This window comes from Mustelus asterias, chromosome 10 (assembly GCF_964213995.1).
Source record: "Mustelus asterias chromosome 10, sMusAst1.hap1.1, whole genome shotgun sequence".
NCBI lineage: Eukaryota > Metazoa > Chordata > Chondrichthyes > Carcharhiniformes > Triakidae > Mustelus > Mustelus asterias.
This window is the reverse complement of record NC_135810.1, coordinates 35,179,099-35,198,695: the sequence shown is the minus strand read 5'-3', so window position 1 is coordinate 35,198,695 and position 19,597 is coordinate 35,179,099. Positions and strand designations below refer to the sequence as shown.

Below are 19,597 nucleotides of genomic sequence, written 5' to 3'. Positions count from 1 at the left end.
AAGGTTTTTTGACTCAGTATGTAGACAGGCCAACTAGAGGTGAGGCTATATTGGATCTGGTGCTGGGAAATGAGCCAGACCAGGTGCTAGACTTGGAAGTTGGTGTGCATTTTGGTGATAGTGACCACAATTCGGTTACGTTCACCTTAGTGATGGAAAGGGATAGGCATGAACCTCGGGCCAGTGGTTTTAGCTGGGGGAAGGGTAATTATGAGGCTATTAGGAGAGAATTAGGAAACATAGGTTGGACTAGGAGATTACAGGGACTGGGAACGTCCGACATGTGGAGTTTTTTCAAGGAGCAGCTACTGCGAGTCTGTGATAGGTATGTCCCTGTCAGGCAAGGAGGAATTGGTAGGGCTAGGGAACCGTGGTGCACCAAAAAAGTTTCTTTGTTGGTTAAAAAGAAAAAGGAGGCTTATGTTCGGATGAGACGTGAGCACTCGGGTAGTGCACTAGAAAGCTTTAGATTGGCTAAGAGGGAGTTGAAGAGCGAGCTTAGAAGGGCTAAAAGGGGACATGAGAAGACTTTGGCGGATAGGGTTAAAGAGAATCCTAAGGCGTTCTATAGGTATGTCAAGAACAGAAGGTTGGTTAGGGCAAGTTTAGGGCCAGTTATAGATGGCAGAGGGAAGTTATGTGTGGAACCGGAGGAGATTGGTGAAGCATTGAACCAATATTTCTCTTCGGTGTTCACGCAAGGGGACATGAATATAGCTGAGGAGGACACTGGGTTGCAAGGGAGTAGAATAGACAGTATTACAGTTGATAAGGAGGATGTGCAGGATATTCTGGAGGGTCTGAAAATAGATAAATCCCCTGGTCCGGATGGGATTTATCCAAGGATTCTCTGGGAGGCAAGAGAAGTGATTGCAGAGCCTCTGGCTCTGATCTTCAGGTCGTCGTTGGCCTCTGGTATAGTACCAGAAGATTGGAGGTTAGCGAATGTTGTCCCATTGTTTAAGAAGGGGAACAGAGACTTCCCCGGGAATTATAGACCGGTGAGTCTCACTTCTGTTGTCGGCAAGATGTTGGAAAAAATTATAAGGGATAGGATTTATAGTTATTTGGAGAGTAATGAATTGATAGGTGATAGTCAGCATGGTTTTGTGGCAGGTAGGTCGTGCCTTACTAACCTTATTGAGTTTTTTGAGAAAGTGACCAAGGAGGTGGATGGGGGCAAGGCAGTGGACGTGGTATATATGGATTTTAGTAAGGCGTTTGATAAGGTTCACCATGGTAGGCTTCTGCAGAAAATGCAGATGTATGGGATTGGGGGTGATCTAGGAAATTGGATCAGGAATTGGCTAGCGGATAGGAAACAGAGGGTGGTGGTTGATAGTAAATATTCATCATGGAGTGCGGTTACAAGTGGTGTACCTCAGGGATCTGTTTTGGGGCCACTGCTGTTTGTAATATTTATTAATGATCTGGATGAGGGTATAGTTGGGTGGATTAGCAAATTTGCTGATGACACCAAAGTCGGTGGTGTGGTAGACAGTGAGGAAGGGTGTCGTAGTTTGCAGGAAGACTTAGACAGGTTGCAAAGTTGGGCCGAGAGGTGGCGGATGGAGTTTAATGCGGAGAAGTGTGAGGTAATTCACTTTGGTAGGAATAACAGATGTGTTGAGTATAGGGCTAACGGGAGGACTTTGAATAGTGTGGAGGAGCAGAGGGATCTAGGTGTATGTGTGCATAGATCCCTGAAAGTTGGGAATCAAGTAGATAAGGTTGTTAAGAAGGCATATGGTGTCTTGGCGTTTATTGGTAGGGGGATTGAATTTAGGAGTCGTAGCGTTATGTTGCAACTGTACACAACTCTGGTGCGGCCGCACTTGGAGTACTGTGTGCAGTTCTGGTCCCCACATTACAGGAAGGATGTGGAGGCTTTGGAGAGGGTGCAGAGGAGGTTTACCAGGATGTTGCCTGGTATGGAGGGGAGATCCTATGAGGAGAGGCTGAGGGATTTGGGATTGTTTTCGCTGGAAAGGCGGCGGCTAAGAGGGGATCTTATTGAAACATATAAGATGATTAGAGGTTTAGATAGGGTGGATAGTGATAGCCTTTTTCCTCTGATGGAGAAATCCAGCACGAGGGGGCATGGCTTTAAATTGAGGGGGGGTAGTTATAGAACCGATGTCAGGGGTAGGTTCTTTACCCAGAGGGTGGTGAGGGATTGGAATGCCCTGCCAGCATCAGTAGTAAATGCGCCTAGTTTGGGGGCGTTTAAGAGATCCGTAGATAGGTTCATGGACGAAAAGAAATTGGTTTAGGTTGGAGGGTCACAGTTTTTTTTTTAACTGGTCGGTGCAACATCGTGGGCCGAAGGGCCTGTTCTGCGCTGTAATGTTCTATGTTCTATGTTCTATTCACTAACTTGAGCGAGTTTGAGGAAGTACGAAGATGATTGATGAGGGAAGGGCAGTGGATGTTGTCTACATGGACTTCAGTAAGGCCTTTCACAAGGTCCCTCATGGCAGGCTGGTGCAGAAGGTGAAGTTGCATGGGATCAGAGGTGAGCTGGGAAGATGGATACAGAACCGGCTCAATCATAGAAGACAGAGGGTAGCAATGGAAGGGTGCGTTTCTGAATGGAGGGCTGTGACAAGTGGCAGTCCTCAGGGATCAGTGATGGGACCTTTGCTGTTTGTAATATAAATGATTGAGGAAAATGTAACTGGTTTGATTAGCAAGTTTGCAGACGACACAAAAGGTTGATGGAATTGTGGGTAGCGATGAGGACCATCGGAGGATGCTGCAGGATGCAGATCAGCTGGAGACTTGGGCAGAGAGATGGCAGATGGAGTTTAATCTGGGCAAATGTGAGGTAATGCATTTTGGAAGGTCAATACAGATGGGAAAATGTACAGTAAATGGCAGAACCCTTAAGAGCATTGATAGGCAGAGAGATCTGGGTGTACAGGTCACTGAAAATGGCAACACAGGTGGAGAAGGTAGTCAAGAAGGCATGCTTGTCTTCATCGACCGAGGCATTGAGTTTAAAAATTGGCAAGTCATATTGCAGCTTTATAGAGAGTCTTAGTTCGGCCACACTTGGAAAATAGTGTTCAATTCTGGTCGCCACACTACCAGAAGGATGAGGCGGCTTTGGAAAGTGTAGAGAAAAGATTTACCGGGATGTTGCCTGGTATGGAGGGCATTAGCTAGAAGGAGAGGTTGGAGAAACTTGGTTTCTCACTGGGACAACAGAGGTTGAGGGGTGACCGGATAGAAGTCTACGAGATTATGAGGGGCATGGACAGAGTGGATAGTCAGAAGCTTTTTCCCAGGGTGGAAAATTCAATTACTGGAGGGCATAGGTTTAAGGGGAAAGTTTTTTTTTATTACACAGGGTGGTGGGTGCCTGGAACTTGCTGCCAGGGGAGGTCGTGGAAGCAGATATGATAGTGACTTTTAAGGGACATCTGGACAAATACATGAATAGGGTGGGAATAGAGGAATATGGTCCCCATAAGGGTCAAGTATTTCAGTTCAGCATGTTTGGTGCAGGCTTGGAAGGCCAATTGGCCTGTCCCTGTGCTGTAATTTTCTTTGTTCTTGAAAGTTTCCTCGAACAGTATGTAATGGAACCCATGAGGGAACAAGCTATCCTAAATCTGGCCTTATGGATTCTCTTGGAAGGAACGATCAAAGTATGGTTGAATTTAAAATACAGATGGAGGGCGAGAAGGTAAAATCCAATACCAGTGTCTTGTGCTTAAGCAAAGGAAACAGAGATCTGGGCGTATGTGTCCACCAATCTCTGAAAGTGGCAATGCACGTGGATAAAGTAGTCAAGAAGGCATATGTGCCTTCATCGGTCAGGGCAGAGAGTATAAAAATTGGCAGATCATGCTGCAGCTGTACAGAACCTTAGTTAGGCCTCATTTAGAATATGGTGTACAATTCTGTTCACCACATTACCAGAATGGTGTGGATGCTTTGGAGAGGGTACAGAAGAGGTTTACCAGGATGTTGCCTGGTCTGGAGGGTATTAGCTACGAAGAGAGGTTGGAGAAACTTGGTTTGTTCTCATTGGAACGTCGGAGGTTGAGGGATGACTTGATAAAAGTCTACAAGATTATGAGTGGCATGGATAGAGTGGGTAGTCATAGAAATCATAGAAACCCTACAGTACAGAAAGAGGCCATTCGGCCCATCGAGTCTGCACCGACCACAATCCCACCCAGGCCCCACCCCCACATATTTCACCCACTAATCTACGCATCCCAGGACACTAAGGGGCAATTTTAGCATAGCCAATCAACCTAACCCGCACATCTTTGGACTGTGGGAGGAAACCGGAGCACCCGGAGGAAACCCACGCAGACACGAGGAGAATGTGCAAACTCCACACAGACAGTGACCCAAGCCGAGAATCGAACCCAGGTCCCTGGAGCTGTGAAGCAGCAGTGCTAACCATTGTGCTACCGTGCCGAGTCAGATGCTCTTTCCTAGGGTAGAAAAGTGAAGATATAGGGGACATGGGTTTAAGGTGCATAGGGAAAAGTTGAGATGTGCAAGGCAATTTTTTTTAAAAAAACTACACAGGGTGGTGAATGACTGCCCGGGGCGGTGGTGGGAGCAGGTACGATTGTGACATTTGAGGGGCAACTAGATGAATAGGATAGGAATGGAAGGATACAGATTTCAATTTTTGGCATGTTATTTGTGCCTCAACTGTTCAATGCCTTGGCAATGTCCTCATTTCCCATTATTAAAATCCCCCTTATCCTCAAAAGGACCAATGTTTACCTTGGCCACCCTTTTTAGTTTTAAATATTTGTAGAAACCCTTTTGCTAGCTTTTTATATTCTGAGCTAGTTTACTCTCATCCATCTTACTTTCTGTTTTAGTTTAGACACAGGCGTCATTATCGGCACAGTCCTGGAGGGCTGAAAGGCCTGTTCCTGTGCTGTAGTTTTCGTTGTTCTTTGTTGAAACTACAATGGGATGAGGGAGGAATTGGCTGAGGTAGACTGGGAGCAAAGACTTTATGGTGGGACAATTGAGAAACAGTGGAGGACTGTCAAAACAATTTTTTCCACCACAGTTCTCAACAAAATTATATACCAGTGAAAAGGAAGGACTGTAGAAAAGGAATAAATCAGTCATGGATATCTAAGGAAATAAAGGATATCAAATTGAACCAAATGCATACAAAGTGGCAAAGAGTGGGAAACGAGGAGGATTGGGAAATCTTTAAAGGTCACCAGGAAGCCACAAAAAAAAGTTATAAAAAGAAGAGATAGGCAAGTGTAAATTAGCTCAGAATATAAAAAGATAGCAAAAGTTTCTACAAATATTTAAAACAAAAGGGTGACCAAGGTAAACATTAGTCCTTTAGAGGACGAGGAGGGAGATTTAATAATGGGAAATGAGGACATGGCCGAGGCATTGAACAGTTAAGGCACAAATAACATGCCAAAAATTGAAGACAAGGAGGCTATGGCAGGTGAGGATCCAGAAACTATTACCACTCAAGAGGTGAGTTGGGCAAGCTAAAGGTCAGTCTCCTGGCCCTTATGCAATGCATCCCAGGGTACTAAAAAAGAGATGGTGGGGGAAGGAGCAAATGCACTTGTAATAAAGTCTGCAAGAGGGATATGGATAGTTGAGTAGGCAAGGGTCTGGCAGATGGAGTACAATATTGGTAAATGAGGTCATCCATTTGTCGGGACAACAGCAAAGTGGACTATTGTTTAAGTAGTTAAAAAAATTGCAGTGTTGCTGTACAGAGGGACCTGGGTGTCCTTGTACATGAATCACAAAGTTGGTTTGCAGGTGCAGCAGGTAATTAGACCACAAGATATAGGAGCAGAATTAGGCCATTCGGCCCATCGGATCCACTCTGCCATTCAATCATGACTCAAGCGATTCTCTTGCCTTCTCCCCATAACCCTTGATCCCCTTATTGATCAAGAACCTGTGTCTTAAAGACACTCAATGACCTGGCCTCCAGTCCGGAGGCAATGAGTTCCACAGATTCATCACCCTCTGGCTGAATAAATTCCTCATCTCAGTTTTAAAGGAGTGTTCCTTCACCAGAGGTTGTGCCCTTGAGTTCTAGTCTCTCCCAGCAATGTAAACAGCCTCTCCATGCCTACTGTATCTAGGCCTCTCAGTATTGAGAGGCCTAGATACGGGCGGCACGGTAGCACAGTGGTTAGCACTACTGCTTCACAGCTCCAGGGTCCCGGGTTCGATTCCCGGCTCGGGTCACTGTCTGTGCGGAGTTTGCACATTCTCCTCGTGTCTGCGTGGGTTTCCTCCGGGTGCTCCGAATTTTAGGCGTGAATTGTACTGCAAATGGCAGAACCCTCAGGAACATTAACAGAGAGATCTGGGCATGCAGGTCCACGGTTCCCTAAAAGTAGCAACACAAGTGGCCATGATGAAAAAGAAAGCACATGGCATGCTTGCCTTCATCAGCTGGGGCACTGAGTACAAGAGTTGGCAGATCATGCTGCAACTATATAAAATCTTGGTTAGGCCACATTTGGAGTATTGCGTGCAGTTCTGGTCACCACACCACCACAAGGATGTGGAAGCTTTGGAGTGTGTGCCACAGCACACACCCTTCGGCCCTCCAAGCCTGCACCGATCATGTGTTCCTAACTAGACCATCCGTTTGTATCCCTCTATTCCCAGTCTGTTCATGTGGCCATCTAGATAAGTCTTAAATGATCCTCGCGTGTCTGCCTCAACCACCTTGCTTGGTAGTACATTCCAGGCCCCCCCAACCCTGTGTAAAATACATCCCCCGCATATCTGTATTGAACCTTACCTTGAACTTGTGACCCCTTGCATTTGTCATTTCCGACCTGGGAAAAAGCTTCCAACTGTTCACCCTATCTATGTCCTTCATAATTTTATAAACTTCTATTAGGTCGCCCCTCAACTCAGTCTTTCCAGGGAGAACCACCCTAGTTTACTCAATCTCTCCTCATAGCCAATACCCTCCATACCAGGCAACATCCTGGTAAACCTTTTCTGCACTCTCTCCAAAGCCTCAATGTCCTTCTGGTAGTGTGGCGACCAGAACTGGACGCAGTATTCCAGATGTGGCCTAACCAACGTTCTATATAACTGCATCATCATATGCCAACTTTTATACTCTATGCCCTGTCCCATAAAGGCAAGCATGCCATAGGCCTTCTTCACCATCTTTTCCACCTGTGCTGCCACCTTTAAGGATCTGTGGACTTGCACACCCAGATCCCTGTGATCCCTGTGTGACTATAGTCCTGATGGTTCTGCCATTTATTGTATAGCTCCCCCCTGCATTAGATTACCAAAATGCATCACTTTGCATTTATCTGGATAAATTCCATCTGCCATTTCTCCGCCCAATTTTCCAGCCTATCTATATCCTGCTGTAAAAAAATATATATAGGTCCCTGTGCAGAGCCCTGCGGAACATCACTAGTCACAGACCTCCAATCAGAAAAAGACCTTTCCACTGCTACCCTCTCTCTTCTATGGCCAAGTAAGAAGTCTCACAACACCAGGTTAAAGTCCAACAGGTTTATTTGGTAGCGAATACCATAAGCTTTTGGAGCACAGCTCCTTCGTCAGATGGAGTGGATATCTGTTCTCAAACAGGGCACAGACACAGAAAACAAATTACAGATTTCTGTGTCTGTGCCCTGTTTGAGAAGATATCCACTCCATCTGACGAAGGAGTTGTGCTCCGAAAGCTTATGGTATTTGCTACCAAATAAACATGTTGGACTTTAACCTGGTGTTGTGAGACTTCTTACTGTGCTTACCCCAGTCCAACGCCGGCATCTCCACATCATGACTTCTATGGCCAAGCCAGTTCACAAAGAAGGTAGAGTTGGACTACCTGACAGAAGGCAGGCCAGTTAGTACAAAAAAAAAGACAGATAAAGTGACCCTTCCGGCTGGCCCCAAACTCACGTGAGTTGGGAAACCAGGCAAAGGGACAGGTTCTTTTTGACAAAGTCTGTGACCAGCTCAACCTTGAGAATACGATTACTTCATTTTGACATTTCAGGACTCCGGAAATCTTAAGAGCTGTTTGGACTCTGAAGGAAATTAAAAAGAAAATCCGAAGTGGTTTGTGCCAGTTGGCATAATTCTTGAGGACATTGCCAGAATTATTTATAATCATGACAACAGAATCAAGCTCAGACTTGGAATCAAGGCAGGATCGAAAACAGGTGGTCATCTCTGGAAAGAAAGACGAAGCAGTGTGTTGAGGAAAGGAGGAAGAGAACATGGTTGCTGAAGCTTTATTACAACTTTGGTATTGTTCAGTTCTTCCAACATTGAAAATTCCTTCTTACACCACTGTTATTTGCATGCTTAGATGTAGTAAAATAATGCACATCTTCGAGTTCTTGAAAAGTGAAGCCATCTTTTTATACCGTCAGTTCATCTTTTTAAGGGAGCGTGATGATACTGTGCCTTTATCATTGTAAGGGACATGGTTGAAAGTCAGCTCTGTTTTAGTTTTGGCAGCAGACAGCTCAAATGTCGAGAATGCAGGATAATGGCTGATTTTAGCTCAGATGTGCGTGCTTCAACAGTTAATGCATTTTTGTTTACTTGGGTTTTTGCTTGGGGTCACAATAGACGTTTGATTAGGTTGATTGACAGTCATCATACAATCCTTACAGAGCAGAAGGAAACCATTTGAGAGGAGAGCAAAGAACATTACAGCACAGGAATAGGCCCTTCGGCCCTCCAAGCCTGCACCGACCACGCTGCCCGACTGAACTAAAACCGCCTACCCTTCCGGGGACCATATCCCTCTATTCCCATCCTATTCATGTATTTGTCAAGACGCCCCTCAAATGTCACTACTGAATCCACTACCTTCCCGGCAACAAGTTTCAGGCACCCACTACTCAAAAAAAAATCTGCCTCGTACATCTCCTTTAAACCTTGCTCCTCATATCTTAAACCTGTGCCCCCTAGTAATTGACTCTTCCACCCTGGGAAAAAGTTTGACTATCCAAGCTAAACATGCAGGAAAGAGTGCTTTAGTTTCATTGTTTAAAATCAAGCGCAGTTGTTGACTGTTTGAAAGAGGTGTTACTGAAAAGATCTCTTCAGATGTGTTCAAAAAGTACACACATAAGCCTGCATTATTTGATTTTGAAGGAGGAGTTCAAGTCTGTAAGAGGAATACTGCTTGAACTGGAACTTAGATATGTCAACAGTATAGCAGTTCTAAGTATTGTTCAAATGTTAAACTGATTCATTACCTGTGCTGTTCTCGTTTGACTGGTTAAACACCACAAATTCCAATAGGAAATTCAGATAGGAGGATCTACAATTGACAAAGACTCAATTTTACATTTGGATGGACACCAAGTGATGGGGTGCAAAACCCACTCCTGCCCAGGACCATGTTTCTAACATGATTCTTTTTTAAAAAATCATTCATGGGATGTGGGCATCACTGGCTGGGCCAATTTTTTTTTATATAAACGATCCCTGAAAAGAAGTCACCTATATTGCTATGAATCAGGACTCATATGTAAACCAGATGAGCACGACAGATTTCCTTCCCCAAATGGCATTTTTAAACCAGATGGGTTTTTAATGACAAATGACAATGGTTTCATGGATATTACACTTTTAATTCCTAATTTTTATTGAATTCAAATTTCACCATTTGCCATGGTGGGATTCAAGCCCTAGAGCATTTCCCCAGGTCTCTGGATTACTAGTCCAGCAACAATACCACTATGCCAATTAGTGACCATCCGGTGAGAGACGTACGCTGCGCATGCAGGCTTACACATGTGATGTGGTCCCTTGGTGCGCGCGCACCCGCACACACGCGCAACAGCTACTGTGCAGCTGAGGGAGCTGCAGACCCATTTTTAAAAAGTGGCAAAACTGCCACAAGTGTCAATCAGACACAGATCATAGTCCCCAAACAAATTTGAACCCTGAATTTCATTCTAACTTGGATCAAGTTCGCAGCTTAAAAAGTAAAGGCTGCCTGCCAACAGTAAAGCAGACGGGTCAAAATCCCAATCAATTGGCTGATCAGCATGTGCACCTGAAACTTGCACGCACATCCACCAAACAAAATATTATGCGAGGGTACAATGACAATGGGACATGCTTCTAAAATGTGTAAAATTCTGGCTATAATCTTCAGTTGGAAATACTAACTTGCACGGCTTTAAAATCACCATTTTGTCAACTGCCTGCAACTTTACACAAGGAAATTCAAGAGTGTGAAAATGAGCACAGAGACAAGAAAAAAAACCAGCTGGTCTTCAGAATCTGTCCCACTCCTGTTGCAACTAGGCAACCTGGCCAATGTTCCCTATTTAACAGCCAGGTTGTTTCCTTGAAGTGACAATACTGTGCCTGAAATGTATTTCAATTATGTTTCTCTGCAAGATGCCTCAAACAGGCCCTACATTTTATTGGTGCGGTGCTGTCTGTAACTGGTATCCTTTATTGCTGCTGAGGCAGTACAATTGACATCATGTTCATTTTTAATCTGGACTAATGCAGGGTCCTGTTGTTTTAATGGCCCCTTAGGAATGCAGAGTGAAGCGCGATTGACAGTTTGTCACATGGCCAAGGACAGATTCATAGAGAAGTCCAGTTTTTAAGTTTCACTTTTCAGTAGTAGCCTGAAATGGACAGAGGCAGTGCTTTTTTCCCCACTCTGGAGTTAGTGTTTTGTTTCCCAGTTGCTACCAGAAGCTGGAAGACAGCAGTGTTTCTAGAGAGAGAGAGAGAGAGAGAGAAAGACTTTTTGGAAAGTTCCAGGACTGGGAAGCCTGAGATTTGATTCAACAGTCGAAGGACCAATTCACAGCAGGCGTTAACAAGCTGCAAATCCAGCATCACGAGAGAGAGAGAGAGACAGAGATACTATTCTGCCCCACACTGCAGTCATCTAGCCAATCCCCACAGAGCCTGAAATGACTTTCAGGTTCATCAGATACTGCAGGTAAATATTTCCAATGTTAACATGGAATATACCCAGTAAATTTGTAATGCATATTGAAATAAGATGTCAATTAATTATTCAGCAATTAGCTCAGAGAAAAAGAGACCACTCCATACCTGGATCAGTGAGTACTTCTTTAGCAGCTGCTATGTCTATGAACTTTTTTTCTGCTTGCTTCTTTTCAGTTTCTTCCTGAAAGTTATCAGGATGCCACTGCATTGCTAGTTTTCTGTATGCTTTTATAATGTCCCGTTTTTTGGCACTTCTGAAATGTCAAAAGAAAGAAACTTCACATCTCCAGCTTGTTGAGGTTTTGTGCATTTAAACTGCACAAGGTCTAATGCAAACATATAGATTGAATAAGTTGTCTTAGAAAGTGTTTTGAGCCTCTATTGCTCCACAATTTAGCCCAATTTAAAAACACAGACAGAATAATTAAATTAATTCAAAATGCATGTTGTATATTAGAATTTATTACGCTTACAACTGCAAAAACAAACATGAATTCTCTTACTGCATCACCTAATTTAAAAATGTATTGCCTTCAGTAGTCAATAAAATATACTGTCTATGCAGTGTTTTACATGTTACAAGGCCTACTATAAACTTAAAGTCAATTGTCTCAGTCCAGACTCAGGATCCATAGATAGCAGTAAAAATTGGCAGAGATTCAGTAAATACCTTTTCACTCCTAATATTTTGTAGTAATCTTTCTTCTGTGATTGTTTTAGTAGTTTGTGCGCTCTTTCCAGCCCTTCCTTTATTCCTTGATCATTGTCACTGTGATCTCTTGCAACTTCATAGTCTTTGATTGCTGTACAACACAAATAATTTTGAATTTACTCTGAACTCTGCATATTAGGTTTCTCACTCAAGTGGGCAGCATGCAGTGCATTTCTTGCAACATAAAAACTAATGAACTACTGTTTTATAATGGGCAAAAGTGAGCTAACTTGAAGTCTTCTCATAAACCTGTACCTTAGAATTAAATCAGAAATCAGATCGACAAAACCTTAAAATTGGAAGAGATAGGCCAGAATTCAAAGATTGGAAGCTATTATTGATAATGTTAATGAGCAAGTTTTAAACAAACACAAACATAGAAGATAGAAGCAAGCCATTCGACCCTGTTCGGCCATTCATCACGATCATGGCTGATCATTCAATTCAATAGCCTAATCCTGCTTTCTCCCCATAACCTTTAATCCCATTCACCCCAAGTGCTAGATCTAGCTGCTTCTTGAATACATTCAACGTTTTGGCATCATATCTCCTGTGGTAACGAATTTCACAGGCTCATCACTCTTTGGGTGACGAAATGTCTCCTTATCTTCGTCCTAAATGGTCTACCCCAAATCCTCAGACTCTGACCCCTGGTTCTGGACACCCCCACCATCAGGAACATCCTTCCTGCATCTACCTGGTCTAGTCCTGTTAGAATTTTATTAAGTCTCTCTGAGATATCCAGTCATTCATAGGAATTCCAGTGAAAACAATCCTAACCCAGTCTCTACCTCCTCCTATCAGTCCTGCCATCTCCAGAATCAGCCTGGTAAACATTTGCTGCACTCCTGAGACCAACATCCTTCCTCAGAAAAGGAGGGAGACAGACCAAAATGGCACACAATATTCTAGGTGTGGCTTCAACAGGCCCTGTACAATTGCAACAACACATCACTGCTCCTGTATTCGAAACCTCTCGCAATGAAGGCCAACATACCATTTACCTTCTTGACCGTCTGTTGCACCTGCATGCTTACCTTCAGTGGCTGGTGTACAGGGACACCCAGGTCTCGCTGCACACTTCCCCTCTCCCAATTTACAGCCAGATAGTAATCTGCCTTCTCGTCTTTGTGAGGTTATTCACTTTGGAAGCATTTATCCAAATTATACTGCATCTGCCATTGATTTGCCCACTCACCCAACCTGTCCAGATCATGCTGAAGAATCTTGGCATGCTCGTCACAGGTCACCCTCCCACCCAACTTGGTATCATCTGCAAATTGAGATGTTACATTTTGTTTCCTCATCCAAATCATTAACATATAGTGAATAGCTGGGGTCCCAGCACCGATCCCTCTGGTACCCCACTAGTTACTGCCAGCCAATTTGAAAAGGATCCTTAACTCCTATTGTTTCCTCTCTGCCAACCAGTTTTCTATCCATCTCAATACATTTCCTCTAATCCCATGTGCTTTAATCTTGCACGGGACTTTGTCAAATGCTTACTGAAAGTCCAAATATACCACATCGACTGGCTCCCCCTTGTCATCTCTACTAGTTACATCTTCAAAAGAATTCCAACAGGTTTGTCAAATTAGTTAGAACATAGAACAGTACAGCACAGAACAGGCCCTTCGGCCCACGATGTTGTGCCGAGCTTTATCTGAAACCCAGATCAAGCTATCCCACTCCCCATCATCCTGGTGTGCTCCATGTGCCTATCCAATAACCGCTTAAATGTTCCTAAAGTGTCTGACTCCACTATCACTGCAGGCAGTCCATTCCACACCCCAACCACTCTCTGCGTAAAGAACCTACCTCTGATATCCTTCCTGTATCTCCCACCACGAACCCTATAGTTGTAGTTCAAACGGGATGAATGAAATTTTGGATCTCAACGTGCAATAGATATAAACATAGGCATATATTAAGAGAAACAGCAAACCCGTACCTTCTTCATATTGTTCCTCTAAAATATAAGCTTCTGCTCGGTCTTTCAACGCATTTATATTGCTGGCATCCTGCTCCAATATTTGAGTGCAGGTGGTGATGGCTTCTTTTGCTTGTTGGTTCTAAATTAGAAATTACAATAATAGTAGGGTACTACCTTCATGAATTACTCAGTCTTCCTTGGAAGAAAGTTATGCATAATTTTAGCCTGACTTAGATTACTTGCAAATTGGGGGGTATTAACAATACAAGATTCACTCAAGACGGATATATAATCTATCAAAAAAGGAAGAATTGCGAAGACCAAGGTTCATTAATTCTAAATTATGATTTTTGACAGTTATTCTTACACAGGGCATGGGCGTCAGTGGCTAGGCCAGCATTTATTGCCCATCCCCAATTGCACTCGAGGTGGTGGTGCTGAGCCACCTTCTTGAATTAGTGCAATGTTGGTATACCAACAGTGTTGTTAGAAAGTGACAATGGCAGTGGTATTGTTGCTGGATTAGTAATAAAAATTGTATTAAAAAGTCCAATGATGACTGTCAATTGTTGTAAAAACCCACTTGGTTCACCAATGCTCTTTAGGGAAGAAAATCTGCCATCCTTATCTGGCCTACATGTGACCCATACAGACATAGCAATGTGGTTGACACTTACATGCACTCCAAAATGGTCTAGCAAGCCACTCAATTGTATCAAGCTAGCAAAGTTAAAGGAATAAAACCAAATGGACCACCTGGCATCAACCCAAAACTCACTCCCAACAGCACAGGGTGTATTTACACCACATGGACTGCAGCAGTTCATCTTCTCAAGGACATTTAGGGATGGCGAAAAATGCTGGCTGAGAAAGTGAAGTCCATATTCTTTAATAAGGGTGATTTGCAGGTGGTGTTCCCAAGAATCGGCTGCGCTTGTCTATCTAGATTTTGGAGATCATGGGTTTGGAAGAGGCTATAGAAGGAGCTTTGCCAAGTTGCAGCAGCATACTTTGTAGCTGTACCACTGAAGCAGTGTGTACGAGGGATTGAAAGTTAAGATGGTGAATGGGGTCCCAATCAAGCAGGTTGCTTTGCCCTGAATACCGTCAAACTTCTAGTGTTGTTGCAGCTGCACTTTCCAGACAAGGAGTATTCCATCACATTCTTGACTTCTGCTTGGTAGATGTGAACAAGCTTTGGCAAACCCAGTGGAGAGCTACTCACTACAGAACTCCGCCTCTGACCTGCTCTTGTAGCAGAGCTGATCCAGTTCAGTTTCTGGTCAATGACAACCAGGCTGTTAATAGTGGGGGCTTCAGTAATGATAAAGTCAACGTCATGGGGAGATGATTAGACTCTACTGCCATCCCTTCCCACTTTGTCATTTGGAGATGCACTTGTGGCACAAACGTTATTTGCCACTTATCAGCCCAAGCCTGAATGTTGTCCAGGCCTTGCTACAAATTGATTCGGACTACATCAGTCAGTGAAATCAGTGACAATCCTACTTCTGACCTTATGATAGAGGGAAGGTCATAGATGAAGCAGTTGATGGTTGGGCCTAGAACCCTATCCTGAGGAGTTCCTGCAACAGATCTTGGGAGAGAGATGACTGACCTCCAAAATTCAATATCTTCCTTTGTGCTAGGTATGATCCTAGCACAAAGTGGAGAATTTTTGACTGATTCCAGTTTTGCTGGAGCTCCTTAATGCCACAAATGCCTCAAGTCAAGGGTAGTCACTCTTAGCCATGTGGTTTCTAATAAATTCTAGATAGTTATAATGCTCAAGGTTAGCTATGGTGGATTTAAGATGACAATTTGAGGAATGCAATAGTAAAGAGAGATTAAATGGTTTTTTTATTCATTCGTGGGACAAGGGTATTTTCTTTTGGCCAGTATTTATTGCCTGTCCCTCGTTGTCCTCAAGAAGATAGTGGTGAGCTGCCTTCTTAAGCAAGAGTGACTTGCTAGTCCATTTTTGAGGGCAGTTGAGAGTCAACCACATTGCTGTGACTTGGAGTCATATGTAAGGATGATAGGGAGGAAATAGCTTGATCTGGGTTTCAGACAAAGCTCGGCACAACAACGTGGGCCAAAGGGCCTGTTCTGTGCTGTACTGTTCTATGTTCTATGTAAGCCAGACCAGGTAAGGACAGATTTCCTTTCCTAAAAAAGGACATTAGTGAACTGGATGGATTTTTCTGACAACTGGTCATCAGTAGATTCTTAATTCCAGATTTTATTGAATTCCAATTCCACCATCCACTGTGGCGGGATTTAAACCTGGGTTCCCAGAACATTAACTGAGTTTCTGTATTAATAGTCTAAGGTAACAGTTCATAAAATATAGGCCAGAATTTTACCGGCCTGCCCGCCACGGGAACTGGAGCGAGTGAGGGGCAGAGCACAGGAAGGTCTGTAGACCCTGGGTGGGATTTTACTGCTTTGGTTCGAGAGAGGCCATAAAATCCCACTCCATAATCTTTCTAGGGTCTGGGTTCAAATTCACATCAGGGAGTTGGGCAGGATTTTTGGGATGGTGCTTCTGGACCCCCCCCCCCCCCACCTGAAGAGTCAGAGTAAACACATACCCACCAATCACATTAGCACCATAGTACCAAAGTAAAGTTTGTGTCACACAAGTAGGCTTACATTAACACTGCAATTAAGTTGCTGTGAAAATCCCCATGTCACCACACAAGTGCCTATTTGGGTACACAGAGGAAGAATTTAGCATGGCCAATGCGCCTAACCAGCACGTGATGCAGACTGTGGGAGAAAATGTGAGCAACCAGAGAAAATCCATGCAGACATGGAGAATATGCAGACTCCACACCGACAGTGACCCAAGCTGGGAACCGAATCAGGTCCCTGATGCTGTGCTAACCACTAGTTTAATGCCCTGAAGAATCTGTTTAGCCAGGGTGTCCGAGTAGCAGCAGGTCTGAATGGGGGGGTGCACGTCCTAATGTGGACCTACCACACTTGTGCGCTCCTAAACTCCTCCCTCAAAAATCAAGGCTAGATGGGAAGCACCAGCTAGCCATTTAAAAAAAGGACCTCAACTGGATTAAGGATGACAGGTTGCCCTAAATCTTGCCTTTCCCATGTTAAAATTGTTGTGGGCAGGCAAGAGCACAGCAAGGCCACTTGGGGCATTTTACCAATCTCCAACTGGGGACTGTAAAATTCTGTTCCTGTTCTTTGTACACTTGCCACGCCAAACTTTTCACTTAAGAATACAGACCCCATTTTCTCCCAGTATTTCTTTCCAGCCTTTAAATATCATGTCTGCTGCCATAATTTAAATCTCAGGTCCATAACCAGTTTCAACCAGAATCACAAGGTATAGAAACTATACAAAAAAAATTCACAAATGGCTCTATTCCCTCCACCAGTTACCTATCGGGCCATATCCCACACTGGGATTTGGTGTGGAAAGCAGCGATTAATTCAACTCTGAAGTGCACTTAAACACCCGAGTACTAGCAATAATGCACTTCATATTGCGAATGTTATATGGCAGATGCCTTCTACCAAGGGACAAATATTCAGTTAATACTGGTGGTGTTGGCAGAATTTGAACATTAGCTGATGCACTGACCAAAACATTCAGTGCTTTGAATGTCATAATATCCTTCGCCATTCTTAAATTCACTGGATCAGAAAGACAAGGCTTTGGGATGGCACTTTGGGAAATACAGCTCTCCTTCAGTACTGTAATGCACTGTCAACTTCAGAAGATCTAGAGGGGGCTTGAATCCATAATCTGGTAACTCAACACTGCACCATCGGGACTAAAAATAAATTTCTGCTCGACACCACAGATATTAAAATCACCCTGCAAGCATAACTTGAGACGAATGCTTGAATTATCTCTTAATACATGCTACCACCATATTCATAACCAAAGCCTCAAATAGTCCAATTACAAAACTTCTTACCTTTGATAAACAATGACAAATTCTTTCCTTTGCATACAAAGTATACTGAAGAACATTTGGTTCAGTTTTCATAGCAGACTCATATTTACTGACTGCATCAGAGTATCTATGTCAGGAAAGAAAACATTTACAATACTGCAGATGCTGGAAATCAAATAAAACCAGAAAATGCTGGATAAACACAGCATTGTGGAGAAAACCAGAGTTATCAAGTCTGTATGGTTCTTCTTCAGAGTTGGAGGGGTGAAATCTTTCACATTTCTATCTCTCTTCAGTCTGAAGAGTCATACAGACATGAAACACTAACTCTTATCCAGCATTTTGTGTTTTTATTTAAAATATTTACAATGTACTACAAGAACTAGAAACAATATTTTGTTTAATAAGCAGGACCCTTCTATTTACTGTGATTATACATTTCACTATAAACCATGCCAATTAATGCCCATTATTCTAGTATGCACAGAATGCATTCCAAGTTGAATGATCAAAAGAGTAATTTACCTTTCTTGTTTTATGAAGTCTTCTCCAGTTGCCAACTGCTTGTTGAGCTTTTTCACTTGCTTATAGTGGGCAAAACAGAGTTTGTGATCTGGGTCCAATTTCAGGCATTCGCGAATTTCACTAAATAAATCATAACATGTTACATTAGCATTTAATGCAATGATGGCAAAAGCTCACTCAAGCAAACTCCAATTCCAGAAAGTAAAAAACAAAAATGTTAGGGACAAGTGGGAAAGGAGGTAGAGTTGGGCACAAATCCAAAATAATGTTTATGGTTTGTTTTATCCCAACTACTTTCTCCCTTTCCCCACAAAAACAAAAATGAAAGCATTGAACCGGAAGGAAAGAAAATATTGGGTTGGCTCAGATCAAACCAAGCTAATGTTTCATATCCTTGCTGTAAATAATAGTATCAAGAGTGATGACTTTGTTGTTCACAAGTGAAGATCCATAAACAAAATATAGGAACCATTAATGTCATATAAATGAACAAAGAGACCTTGGCATGTTTGTCCATAGATCTCAGGTGGAAAGGCAGGTTAATAGGGTGGTGAAAAGGCCATATGGCACACTTGCCTTTATAAATCAGGGTATAGATTACCAAAGCAGAGAGGTCATGGAGTTGTATAAAACTTTGGCGAGGCCACAGCTGGAGTACTGTACGCAGTTCTGGTCACCACATTATAGGAAGGACGTGAACGCACTGGAGGGGGTGCAGAGGAGATTCACCAGGATGCTGCCTGGGATGGAACATTTAAATTAGAGGTTGGATAGGCTTGGGTTGTTTTCTCTGGAGCAGAGAAGATTGTGGGGGTGACCTGATTGAAGTGTCCAAGATTATGAGGGGCATGGACAGGGAGCAGCTGTTTCCCTTACTTGAAGGGTCAGTTAAGAGGGGACACAAGTTAAAAGTGAGGGGTGGGAGGTTTCGGGGAATTTGAGGAAAAACCTTTTTATTCGGAGGGTGGCGACGGTCTGGAATGCCTTGCCTGGGAGGGTGGTGGAGGCAGGATGCCTCCCGTCTTTTAAAAAGTACCTGGATGAGTATTAGTTATGCCATAACATTCAAGATTATGGGCCAAGTGGGGTTAGGTGGGCAATCAGGGCCTTTCATGCATCAGTGCAGACTTGATAGACCTCTTCTGCAACATGGAATTCTTTGATTTATTTGGTTATACGTTCTCAGCACTGTTGTGGCTCAGCATCAATTTTTTCTGACAACACTTGTCAAAAGCTTTGAAGAGTTTTACTTAAAGTTGGGACTTTAAGCACCCTTAAAGTCACATTTGCACCCATTTTCACATTGAGCATTGCACATTTTGTTTGAGTTGTTTTGCACAGAGTCTGATGTAGGACCACATCACAAGAGCAGCCATGTTCCCCATTCCTCCTCTAACTGCCAACCCTCCAGTTTGCTGCCTCTGCCACTCAGTTTGTTCCCAGACTGCCTCATGCAAGCTGAACTTGCTCTTTCTGCCTCTCACTGCACATCTCTAGAATCCTTGCTCACAGTGAAGTTCAAGAGGGAAGCGGGCA

At 43.4% G+C, this 19,597-nt stretch overlaps 1 protein-coding gene across 1 annotated transcript in view; it reads right to left on the bottom strand.

The window, feature by feature from the left end:
• dnajc3a (DnaJ (Hsp40) homolog, subfamily C, member 3a) overlaps positions 1 to 19,597 on the bottom strand; it is a 110,205-nt gene that overhangs the window by 17,426 nt on the left and 73,182 nt on the right. Inside the window, exons 7-11 of the mRNA XM_078221656.1 lie at positions 18,062 to 18,181; positions 17,558 to 17,663; positions 13,629 to 13,749; positions 11,636 to 11,768; positions 11,071 to 11,219 (exon numbers count right to left, since the gene is read on the bottom strand). Coding sequence (XP_078077782.1) covers positions 11,071 to 11,219; positions 11,636 to 11,768; positions 13,629 to 13,749; positions 17,558 to 17,663; positions 18,062 to 18,181 — 629 coding nt within the window. The remainder of the gene's footprint in view (positions 1 to 11,070; positions 11,220 to 11,635; positions 11,769 to 13,628; positions 13,750 to 17,557; positions 17,664 to 18,061; positions 18,182 to 19,597) is intronic.